Genomic DNA, 12786 nt, shown 5'->3' on the forward strand with positions numbered 1-12786 from the left:
TTAGGTTTTGACTCTGTTCTGTTCCAAGGTAGAACCATTCCGATCCGCAATCCGAACCAGCGGTGGACGGACTTTCGAACTTAAAAAAAAAATTGATAATGAACAAAAATAAACTGTAGAAAAATATTATTTTTATTAAGAATTTTAAGTTGAAAAACATATTGTAAAAAAGATAAATATAGAAAATTTGATATTTACATTAAATAATAGATGTCGATTTTGCATGTTTTAATTTGTCGTTTTTTGTCTCTTGTTGCATGATTTTATTATATTAAATCCTTTTTTCTTAATTAAATCCTTTTTGTAAGAAAACGTATCCAAAAAGATAGAAATTTAAGTGATGGACGAAGAAGCTGGACAGGAGCAAGAGGAGGAGCAGGAGCGTTGAGGCGGTTATTTTTTACCACCTCAATGCGCATTCACCTAACGGCTCTTTTCCTTTTTAAAAAAAAAATTCTAACTGAAGAAGCTAGACAGGAGCAAGCGCGCTATGACGATTATTTTTTACCACCACAGTGCGCCTTAGATCAACTGCTCATTTTCTTTTTAAATAAAATTCTAACTGATTCCCCTTGCGATTCCATAAGTGAAAAGCCACCCCGATCCATTCACTAATGCATTCGAGACGGTTTCGAAACCGATTACGTCGAACCGATTCCGGTTCCGGGCTTAATATCGGATACGAACCAATCCATTAAACATGTCTATTACTAGACTACATGTTATTTCTATTAGGTCGTATTTATCAAATAACATTTTATTATTATTTATCTTTGTATTACTTATAATTTTTGTTGGACCAATGATATCCATGTTTATGCTGAAAAAATGATACCCGTGTTTAGCTGTCTCATGAAGTATGTCAATAAGATATTTTAAAACACATATAAATTCGTGTGAGGCCATGTAAAGGGTTAATTTTGTTAGATAAATATCCAACTCAGTCCGATTTATGAAAAATATTATTTTTTATTTTAAAAGTATTATTTTTTCAATTTAAGTATGAATCGAGTTGACCTGTATCACATGAATAGATACATGAGATTGTTTCACAAAAAACATACTTAAAAACATGTCTTCATGATAACATATTTTGATGAACTATTAACTTTAAGGTAATTGATATATCAGACAAGGTAAAAAAAATTTATTGAAGAAAAATGGAATTAAAAAGCGTTAAAAATTCAAAAATCTTCGATCGAATGGTGATTTCTGCAAGTTCAATTCTTTCTTCCATATATAACATAATATCGAAGATTGATTTAAAAAAAAAAAAAAGAGATTGTAGAAACAAATATCAATTACTCTACAATCATATTATCATCATAACAGAGTCTTGGATATAAATTGTAAGTACCCTGGTCATTAATCCATCTTTCTTTTTTCAATTGATTGATCTAGCCATCGAGGTATTGCTGATTCAGTCCACTGCCTTGAGTAGTTCATGCAAGGACCTTGCCCTGTCCTGCCGAGTTGGTTGGCACAACCATGTCGCAGTCGTTTGTTACTCCAACAATAATCAGCGAACATTAGATGAAGTTTCATTCTCCCTACAGGAATTCCTACTCATCTAACGGAGTCGAATCATTTAATGGAAATGTGCGATTTGTTAATGGTTTGCAGTGTTATTCCAATTGTTTAATCAAATTTTTTTTTAAAAAAAATCAACAAACATTAGACAAATCCTCTTGGGTCAATTGGTATGGGATTTCGAATGGTTTAAAGTTAAAAAAAATCATATCTTTAAGTTCTCCATCCAAATAATTATTGAACTTGCTAAAGAAGGCAGTTTCGTTCGCTGACTTCCGTATCATATAAATCAAACATATCCGAAGGGCGGAACGATAGAACCAAACTATCGAATTTATTTCAAGAGCTACACAGAAGATGGCGCAAGAGGAAGACGTGAAATCGAGGCTGCAGGAGCTTCAGAAACAGCTTGCCAAGAAGCAGATGTTCGAGGAATCTGTTTCCAACATCGGATCTCTCCTTCGACAGCGTTATCCATCTGCTTCGCCTTCTCTCCAAGAATCGGTCTGCTTCTTTCTTCCCTAAATTCTATTTTTTAAAAAAATTAAAGGGTTTTTTCTCGCTTGAGTTTGATGGCTGGTTGATGAAAGTTTAACTGGATTATGCCAATGGTTGTGATCCGTTCGATGGAATTGACTTCATTTGGGCTGTTTTAGATTTTTCGTCTTTTTTTTCCCTCCTTCCCCATTTTTGGTTTGGGTTCACCGTTCACGTAATCCTTGTTTTTTGTATTGATGATATGAATCATATGATGGGGAAAGAATCAGACTGTTTAACACAAGAAGACATCATCTTCGTTTACACGTATGAATTTAGTCGCTGCGTGAGTTTAAATTTGTATTTTAGTTAGTTTAATTAGAATTCCTTATTCATAATGTAATGTTTATTTATACGTTTACAAGAGATGCATTTGTAGCTTAAAAGTTTGTTCTTGACGATTCTTGGTTGGGTTGCTTGCCATTTAAAAAGATTGGAGGGATTCAATTAGCATCAGTTATGTCTAAAAACGACATGTGTTTTGATCCTTCTATTGGCATCAAAACCGCAATCTATTCGATTCCGTAAGTTTCAAGTTGGTGCAGTTTAGGTGGGGATTGATCGGAAGTAACAGTTATTCCCACTGAAAAAAATATAGTTGTTGGGAATGTTGTATGGTTTATAAAGGGATTCGAATTATACAATTATCATCGTCAATGTAAGTGTCAAAGGTTCAATCCTTCATTTACTGTTGTTTCTGTGTATATTATCCATTCAGATTCCTTTTCTGGGTTCTGGTAGTTAACATTACTACATTAGTATCCATTTCTCTAGGAATCCACTTGTTTTATTTGCTATTTGCAGTTCTATTCAGTACTTTGCCGAGTTTCAACTATTTTGAAGACGAGATACACGTCCCCTGGATTTTGGAATGCTGGGCTTAGGCTTTTCCAGGAGGCTGAGCAGATGGTCAAGGATGACTCCAAGAAGAAACACTTGCAAAGTTGCATCACTCAGGCACGAGAGCAATTGGGTGAAATACAGAACGTATCTGAAGAATTAAGAGAGACACAAAATAGAATTAATAGAGGTGTAAACATCTCATTTTCCCTAGTATTGATAATTGTAAATGTGTTGTGCTGGGTGCAACTTATAGGACCGAACTTCTGATGATCCTATTAATTGGTCTTCATGGTTTCGATTTCCTTCTGTTTCAAGTTGGAGAAAATTATTCATTGAAATTTGTTGAGTGGGAAAATCACATAAATGATCTATATGATTGCCACCTATAAAATACAATTATTAAAGCATTGAGTTTGATTGGTGCATGATTTAAAATATTTGAGCTGCATCATTATAAGATTGCCACCTATAAAATACAATTATTGAAACATTGAGTTTGATTGGTGCATGAATTAAAATATTTGAGCTGCATCATTACTATCATTTATAGTTTTTGATGTATTGGAAAAGCTCGGTTAATTTAATTTTTAATCCTTGATCCAGGTTATCTCTTTGAAGGGCATCTCACTGTCGATCCTGAGCCTCCACAGCCTGATTGGTTAGTGCAGTCGAATTTGCTTACAGCAGCTGCTACCTTGTTTCATGGTGAATCTTCAGTGCAATTGGACAGTGGTAGCACCACGGATGGTGCTGTCAACATATATCAGGAGTTGTTTGATAGGCTGGATAATATTGTCCCAGAGGTATCTTTGGTCGTTTCTCTTTTGTCTACCAATATATTTTCCTGATGAAATATCAGATTTTAAGGAGACATCAGCAAAAGAATCAGATTGTTCGTCGTTTTGTTTTTCTTATGTTTAATAATTATTGCCCATACCAGTTTGGCCCAATTTGATATATTTTGTAGTTCGCATTTAGGCTAATCTTTTGTTCCCAATGAGTTTCTTTGATTCCATCAGGGTTGAGAAATTGGGCCAAACTGGTATGGGAAAAAGAAAAGCCCTTTCTTGGACACAAATGTGACGTTTTGATGGATAACTTATTCAAATGAAGTGCTTATAAAACACTTTTTAAGAATCCAGAATTGTAGTTTCCAGGCTTCTGCATGCCATTCAATTTAAAAAGTAAAGGAAAAAGGCTGTTTTTCGTTATTGTATTCAAATATAAAAACTGCTTCTTCCTTTTCAAGAATATCGTTAAAAATTGAGAATAATAAAATGGTTTTAAAGAAATAGCTTATGTATCCAAACCGATCCTTCGTTTTTTAATTGTTGCGACTTAGTGCAGACGAGAATATAACAAATAACACTACACTTTGTCTAGATGGATGACTTGTTGCTTCTTTAGCAATTTCAAGCTAGATTCTTCAAGGCAAAGTGTATAAAATCTGTTACGAACTAAGAATTGCCAAAAAATGATGTTCTTTGCTGAACTCATAGCAGCTGATATGATTTATCACTATTTTTCTTTTGTTTCAAGATCCTAGACATCGATTCCGGTATCCCTAGAGCCCCACCTGCCAGCAAGGAAGTTGTGGCAAAACTTCCAGTTACTACAGTTACAGAAGAAATCTTGAGTAAAGTTGGTAAAGACGCTGCATGCTCCATTTGCCAAGAAAATATGCTTGTTGAAGATCAGATGCAAGAATTACCCTGCAAACACATGTTCCATCCTCCTTGTCTCAAACCATGGCTGGTACCTTTCCTTGCTTGTTACTCTAATTTATCAGGGCGATGTTTTAGTCGAAGAGCGTGTATGAGATTGACGCATCTAGTATAATGTATGCATACTGGTGGTACCAGATGAGAAGGCTAAAAGGAAGTCACTGCCCTCCTTTTAAACTTTCTTACAAACTACATCTTGTTATGTATTATATTTATATATATGTATTAAAATATATCACCTCTTAAATTTTGAGAGTTTGATTTTGCCCCCTCCAACCCAACTAAATAACCGGCTTCTCCACCGTCCAATGTTTTCTGAGTAACATTTGAGTCGATAGAATGAACAACTTGTCTGTGATGTGTTCAATTCAAGGATATCCAACCTCTAAGAAACTAACTTTTAATTGACTTTGTCGAAAATTTTCGCTTGATGCGATGAACATTATTCAGGGAATTGTTCCATAGCCGGACTTGCAAGAATTGACTTTTAGCTTACTCTTGAATTTTTTTGACGTGATAGGATGTACATAATTCTTGTCCAATATGTCGGCATGAACTGAAGACCGATGATCATGCATACGAAAGTTGGAAGGAGAAGGAGAAAGAAGCTGAAGAAGAGAGGAAAGGCGCTGCAAATGCCATACGTGGAGGTGAATACATGTATGTGTAGAAATTAGTCGTGAGATTTTGTTTCCAATGTTTGAGGTTTATGGACATATGCATCCATTTGTATTCATCATCATTTCCATAACATGCTGATGTTTTTCCATCATATTTACTCATTTGAAAGGATTACATGATTAATGGCCGGATCAAAGAAAGGAATTTGATATAAAGAAAAGAAAATCTGAAGATCCTAATATAGGCATGCATTTGTTAGTTATCTTTATAATTCCTGCTAAAAATCGAGTTCGACGACAGATTTGTTACACTTTGGTCACAAAGAGTTGGAATTTTTTTGTTACATTTAACATTGGCATCTAATTCTGATAAAGATGACCTCTAATACACTTTTTTTTGGAAAAAATGTTCAAATATTTTTTTGAATTAAAAATATGAAATTAAAATAAGAAGTTTGTTGGTAAATTTTATTATTATAATAAATTTTTAATTTGAGTAAAATAAAACAAGTAAATTTACATATTTGAACGGATAAATTATTTATTTAAATATGTACTTTTCACATTATATATGTGTATATATCAAAGTCAGCCTTGGCCCCCCAACTGTTTAATGGTAGCTTTTTTTTGCCATGTGAAAAAGAAGGAATAACAAAAGCTATCTTTTAATCCCACTAAGAGCCCGTAAAAATCTTTCCCAGTTTTCGCCATCATTGACCATAGCAGTAATAAATAATTAAAATCAATACTTTCAGAATTAATCTGGTGAAAACAATCATTTAAAAAATGTAAAATTCATCTCTATTTATATATTTTTCAAAAATATTATTTTATTATTATAAACATAGACATGATTAACTCGTCACACGCATAAAAATTAAGGAGACCATCTCACAAAAGACATCTCCGTCAAATAAACAATCATATCAATTTCCATATATTTCAGCCAATCAAATCAAAATCGATAAAGATCGAATTATTATTGCAAAGGAATGAAGAGTAGTCAAAAATCATTAGCCTTTACGAAATTGAAGTTTAGCCACACTTTAAATTAATTGACCAACGAATTAAAGAAACAGATTTAAAACCATATCATATAACTCATGAAACGAACGCATTTAACATTATTCTCTCAATCCAACAAGCAGCTGAAAGAGAACATATAAACATGGAGAAAATTAAAGTTGAAATTATTAAGTGGAACAAGATAAGTTATAGCATTCCAAAATTATAGAGAGAATTTTCAAAAATCGTCACATAAGTGAGTTTATGTATGTCTGTTTTGTCAGATTTTACTTTAGTACAATAAATTGGTATATAATCTTATAATAATCTCGATATTGGTATGATGATGGACATCGTTGATTTGAGATTGGAGTTGAATATTATTAATATGTTCCATCGATCCACCCGGACCGCCCGGATCTCACGAGTGAATCGAAAGTTGGATCTACATAGTATCTCACCCGAATCGTCCCATCTATCTTCCTAGGAGAGGTTTGGTTTCAATCCCAGTTCGAAATGTGCATTGGATGATCCACATCTCAGGGTCAGGCGTCGATGAGTACATTGAACTATCCATGTGGTTGTTAAAACCAAATGATTTATTTACACTTCATCAATCATTAGCAATCCTATCAAAGAATGACAACTTGTGCGTTCCACTAACTGAATGACATGCACAACGTTTTTTTTCGTCTGAGTATCATGAGCAATAATAAAATATACCTTCATTTAAAAAAAAATAAAAATCTCAAATTATATCATATTTATTTATTTTTTTGCGATTTTGATATTTTATATTATTAAATATCAGTATTACTCTCTTGTCGTTTTATTTATGGCAATGTTAGTATTTTTTCATCAAAAGTGTTGCTGATATGATATTATATGTCAGATCATATTCATATTTTATAAAAAATTAAGAATGAAATTCGATAACTAGAGAAAAAAACAATATACATAACCAAAAATATAATTTTCCTAAATATACTTTTCAAACTGATCATATTATGTCAAAACCATTAGTCTTCAAGATCGATCTTCAATTATATTGAATCATATTTAATGTAATCATATGTTGGACCCTCAAAGTGAGATGGTATCTTTAATTATTCCCGAGGCCTCAATTGACTTGTATCAACAAATCACATGAGGGAATGTAAAGCCATCTTAAAGTGAGACAAGAATCTTGTTATCTTTAAGGGATGTCGTACGTTCTATTTTTTGTTAATATTTTTTTGAAAAAGTCTGTCACACAAAACTTATATAGTATGATTTATCTTATTGATATTATTTGGCAGACGACGTTCAGCCCAAATGTTTATTTAGTGCATACCTACGAATAACGATTACATGTCCTCGTTGGAAAAAAAATATCCATAAAAGCTAAGTAATGAAGTGTAGTAATAGACGTTAATCAATGTGTGGTTACTTTTTGACCACTTATAAACTCTTTGCTTCATGCCCCATTAAAGAGGTCAATGAAAAGAACTCAAAAGATCGGGAATCCAATGTTAACTTTTAAGAATTATATTAAATCGAAAGAGCTTCGTGTCATATTAGGAATGGAGAATTGGCTAGAATTTTTTTAAATGCTTAGAGTGACCATATATATTCCATATAATAACTTGAGTTAAACATTTTTTGTGTAAGCATGAAGTGTACGAAATGGTTGCCGACGAATCATGTTGTGCTCGACCGTGTTTGTCTGGGCATGGACTCTGAGTGATATTACAAGTCCTAGCACACACATGCATATACCTTAAAGACTTGAACTATATTATACAAGTCCTAGCACACACATACATATCGATGAAGTTATCACTTAAGGGTGTGTTTGGTTGGGTGGATTAAACAAGGTTGGATAAATAATCAAACATTTATCTAATGTTTGGTTAAAATTTTAAGATACTTTAATAATCATTTTGATCCGGTTTAAGACCCAATTTTATTGATAATTATTTGATTATTAATATAATAAAACAAGTGANTTAATTATTAAAGTAAATGCATATTTACAAATTTATTTCTAAGGAATATATTTAAATTAATTTTAATAAATGTAAATTATAATTATAAATATTTAATTATCTATCCAGTTATTTTAAGAATATATATTTAATTAGCACTTAGTGACATTTTGATCATTACAATAAAATTTACAAAATTAATCCATATTTTTAAAATTATACCAAATACCATGTTATTTATCTCACCATACTTTTAATCCATATCTCTAATTTTTTAATCACTCTAATTATTAATCATTTACTTATCTCATCACACATATCAAACGGAGCCTAAGAGTTTTATTTTTATAATATAATGTTAATTACTCGAAAAAAATTAATAATCATTTTATATGAAGTGAAATTAATATTATAATACCCACCTTGAGTTGGATAAAATTTATATGGAAAAATGTTTTTTTTTTTGGTGTATATAAATGAGGAAAATGGAAAAAAAAAATTACAGGGATGTTTATAAATTAGCACACAATATTAATATAAACCAAATTAAAAGTAAACAAGAAATACAAGGCTAGCTTTATCAGGTACTCCAAACATTCTTAAGCTCACAAATGAAATTAAAATGAAAACCTAGGTGACATAATTTTTAAATCATGATAATTAAACTAATTAATGATCCCTAAAATGAACATGACAATAATAAATTATTATATAAAAAAAACACGAAAATTAAATATCGCTTGTCGTGAGGCCAAAAACGTGCATGCGCTTCTTTTTTGTTCTTGATTCTCTCTATTCATTCAACTTTAATAATACGTGGACCTGAAAATTGTATTTTATCCAATAAAATATACAGATCAGAATATATAAAATATAAATGAAATAAAAAAGTTTAATTTAATAATAATAAAATAATTAATTTACCCAAAAAATAGAGAATCAGCCTGATGCATTTAGAACGAAGATGTGCTGCTGCTTTCCTTGGGAGCATTGCACTTGAAGCATTCCATCCTGTTCGCGAAGTTGTGCTCGTTGCAACCCAACCTATACATACATACATATATATAATATATACATACATATAATATATATATATATATATATAAACAAAATATTATTTATTAAAATATTTTAAAAATTATTTGTTAAGATTAAATAAATATTTTTTGTACAGGTTTAAGTCCTAAACATAAAAAGTGTACCTGGTGCATATCCAGTCACCAGATTTCCAACCAGAGCGGCCGCCTCCGCCGCCGCCAAACGGAAAGTTACGGCGCGGATAGTCTCCATCGAAAGCGGAGCCGCCGCCTCCGGAGGCTTCATCCTTGACAGCGCCACACTTGAAGCAGCTGGAGCGGCTGGCGAAGTTGTGGGCTCCGCAGTTGCCAACGGAGCAGTACCAGTCGCCGGGCCTGACGTCGGGTCCCGTGAACGCGTACAAGTTCGGCCCGCCTCTCCCGCCGTAATCACCTCTCTCTCCGGGCCTCGGGTCTCCGCAGCGCTGGCAGGAGTCTCTCCTTTGGAAGTTGAGGTGGTGGCATGATCTGCAGTTCCAATCTCCGGGCCTGTTCATTATTCCTACAATCATATGGTTCAAAAAAAATTTTAATTTACTTCATTTCGTAATTCGCATGAGTCACATGCATGCAATTTTAGAGTCGAGAATTTGATCTGTCTAGTAATCAAAATTGAATACACGTTACTCCCAAAAAATCCCAAGTGTAAAATTATATATATTTTTATGAATATGCTGTCAAGGATAAATAATTATTTTATTTGTATCATCGATTATTCATTCGACTTAAAACTAATTTATTGAATAAGAAGTAAATCACCATTATAACCCAAATGTGAAATTTGCATTTCAAGCAACTTTAACGAAGAATTGGAGCAATTATTTCATTGAAATAAAAACATTTCACATTCAAAAGAAAAAATCAAGTAACTCTGACAAATTATCACGATGCTCTCTCACAATTATGCCTTTTTGTGCAATATCTCAAAACTGCATGGCCAAAGCGTGTATGGCTTCCCATGCACCGATGTGTGTGTGTGTGAATAATTTACTTACCCTAAGATATATATTTATAAATACAGATATGTGTGTGAATAATTTACTTACCCCAAGAAATGAAAGGGACAAAATCTGCAGGCAAATGTTGTGCAAGCTGAAAACAAGTTGTTGTAAGAAATGGTGGTGTGGAGTGAGGTTGTTTATATAGTGATTAATAAAGATTGGTTCGAAAATCGAGGGAGATGGGTGGGTTCTTTTTCCTAAGCTAAATATATTCTCCTGTCCTGACTCGCCTCCATTGTTGAACAGTGGGAATTACATAAAAATACTAAATTAAAGAGAAAAAGACAGTGGCCTTGTAAGTAAGATTGGATACAAAAAAGGAACACCAAATTCTAATCTTTTTTTTTTTTATAACCAAATTGGATTCTAAAGAGAGGAAATATTGTGAGATTTAATAAAGTTGTTACAGCCAACTTTGCTTTTAAGGGAATTTTTTTTTGGAGTTGCGAAGTGCATGAACACTGTGGAAATTGCATTCAAAGAGTGTCCTTTTATTGGTTTCTGGGGTAGTGCTTGGCATTGATAAAGATTTAGAGTACGAGTGGCAATCATTTTGCTCAGTTTTGATGTATAATTATTTGAATTTTTTTGTTGTATTTAAATATTGATTTGCTTAATTACCATTTAAGCAATCTTAATCCCTCCATTGATAAAATTTGTCCATTAATTAAAGTGTTTTGAGTCTCGTTTGGAAAAATGTGGTCTTGGACAAATTCCTATCTATTTAATTGATTTTTTCTATATCATCATTAATTTTTATCGTATCTCAACAACATTATGTCATGTGAGTGTTAGTTGTCTCACATCGGTTGGATAAAATACATGTGAGTTGTATATATGGGCTTGGACAATCTTCTTCCCTTGAGCTAGCTTTTGGGGTTGAGTTAGGTCCAAATTTCAATCTTAACATGATATCATAGCTCAGGTTCTACCTTTATGTGTTGAATTACCCATAGTTGGGACACCCGTTCTACCCATAATTGGGTCATTTGTAAACTTCACGCTCCAGATGTTCATTCCTGAGCGTGAGGGGGTGTGTTGGTTGCCCCACATCGGTTGGATAAAATACTTGAGAGTTGTATATATGGGCTTGGACAATCCTCTTCCCTTGAACTAGCTTTTGGGGTTGAGTTAGATCCAAGTTCCAATCTTAACAGTGAGTATTTCATATTTTAATAAAAATCGACATCACATATTAATGATCATCTTATGAAAAGAAACACTTCAAATATAGCTCAGAAAAATGTTTATTAATCCAATCGATAAGTGACATTACATGAGAGAGATGAAGACAAAATCTCTCAAACGAAAACAACATGAATAATAACATCCTAATATTACACACAATTTACACAAGTGATCATAAACCTCGAACATCTTAAAATTCGGATCGAATTAGTTAGAAAAATCCCTAAATTGGGTGGAAAAACAAATTGTAAAATTCTTGAGTCCCCCATTTACATGCATGTACACATTCAAAGTTGGCAAGAATTCAAAGCCGATGTTGAGTCATGATTGGATAAGTAAGAACAAATCTTCCCATTTTTGGCAGACAGATTGAATATTCCATGGATTATAAAATCTTTTCAAAGTGAGCCCACTTGTTATTCTTATCTTTAAAAACTATACTTAGGTGGGGTGGGGTGGGGTGGTGGGGTGATACATTTTCAGTCGTAGTATCCCACATATACATTTATACCCTACGTACCCCTCCACCAGTCACTATATGATTGCAAAAATCTTGGTTTCTTTTGAATATTCATGTTTTGTACTTCAAGTTTGAACATTGAAGTCAAATGTTTATATTCTTGTTTGAGGGGAATCTCAATTCTCTCATGAATTCTCAATACTTGATATAGTCTATCTGTTTTATCGACGAAAATATGATATTCGGTTGCTAATATCCGAGTTTTTTTTGTCGTGAAAAGTATGTCTACGAATTTTGGAATATATATATATCAGTGTTGGTTGATTCGAATATAGCTTAAATTATAATTTTTAACTTGAACTAGTAATTAATTAAGAACAGCTATCCTAAGACTGATCCATGAATGTGTAGAAATGAAACTGCGGAAGCATATTGAAATCTTGAAATTGGAAAAATTAAATCTGATCATTTAAATAAAGGCAGTTGATTTATACGACCATGAGATGGAAGTTAGTTCATAGATATTCGAATTTATATTTTAAAAATCAAGAAGTATTTGCAACAACTTCTGCACAATGTCGATAGTGTTTGATAAATAAATTATTCAAATACTAATTTTTAAAAAAAACCAAAATCACTTATATAGAAGTAGAATCGCCATCCTATCAACTTTTGAATTTAAATTAAATTTAGCATAAGCGAACACAAAATCTAAGTTTAAGATTTTTCTAATTCAAACGATACAAGAAGAATTGATCAATTAAATTAATCCAATAACATATAGTTTCGATCATTACATATTTATGTATGTATATATGTATATTAATTAATATTG

The 12786-nt window shown here is 32.4% G+C and overlaps 2 protein-coding genes across 2 annotated transcripts; one reads left to right on the forward strand and one right to left on the reverse strand.

The window, feature by feature from the left end:
- The first annotated feature begins 1732 nt into the window (after positions 1-1732).
- On the forward strand, positions 1733-5423 carry LOC140990622 (E3 ubiquitin-protein ligase AIP2-like). Its single transcript, XM_073460401.1, has 5 exons — positions 1733-2034; positions 2872-3097; positions 3514-3713; positions 4450-4665; positions 5155-5423. The coding sequence occupies exons 1-5, from the start codon at positions 1888-1890 to the stop codon at positions 5302-5304; spliced, it is 939 nt and encodes a 312-aa protein (XP_073316502.1). The 5' UTR covers positions 1733-1887; the 3' UTR covers positions 5305-5423.
- A 3313-nt stretch (positions 5424-8736) lies between these two features.
- On the reverse strand, positions 8737-10508 carry LOC140990250 (RNA-binding protein involved in heterochromatin assembly dri1-like). The gene is made up of 4 exons (XM_073459850.1): positions 10349-10508; positions 9429-9804; positions 9151-9270; positions 8737-9048 (listed from the first exon to the last, which is right to left on the reverse strand). Exons 2-3 carry the CDS (start codon positions 9797-9799, stop codon positions 9180-9182), a joined length of 462 nt encoding a protein of 153 aa, XP_073315951.1. The 5' UTR covers positions 9800-9804; positions 10349-10508; the 3' UTR covers positions 8737-9048; positions 9151-9179.
- Between the last annotated feature and the right edge of the window lie 2278 nt (positions 10509-12786).

This window comes from Primulina huaijiensis, chromosome 12, assembly GCF_012295235.1.
Source record: "Primulina huaijiensis isolate GDHJ02 chromosome 12, ASM1229523v2, whole genome shotgun sequence".
In the NCBI taxonomy this organism is placed as follows: domain Eukaryota; kingdom Viridiplantae; phylum Streptophyta; class Magnoliopsida; order Lamiales; family Gesneriaceae; genus Primulina; species Primulina huaijiensis.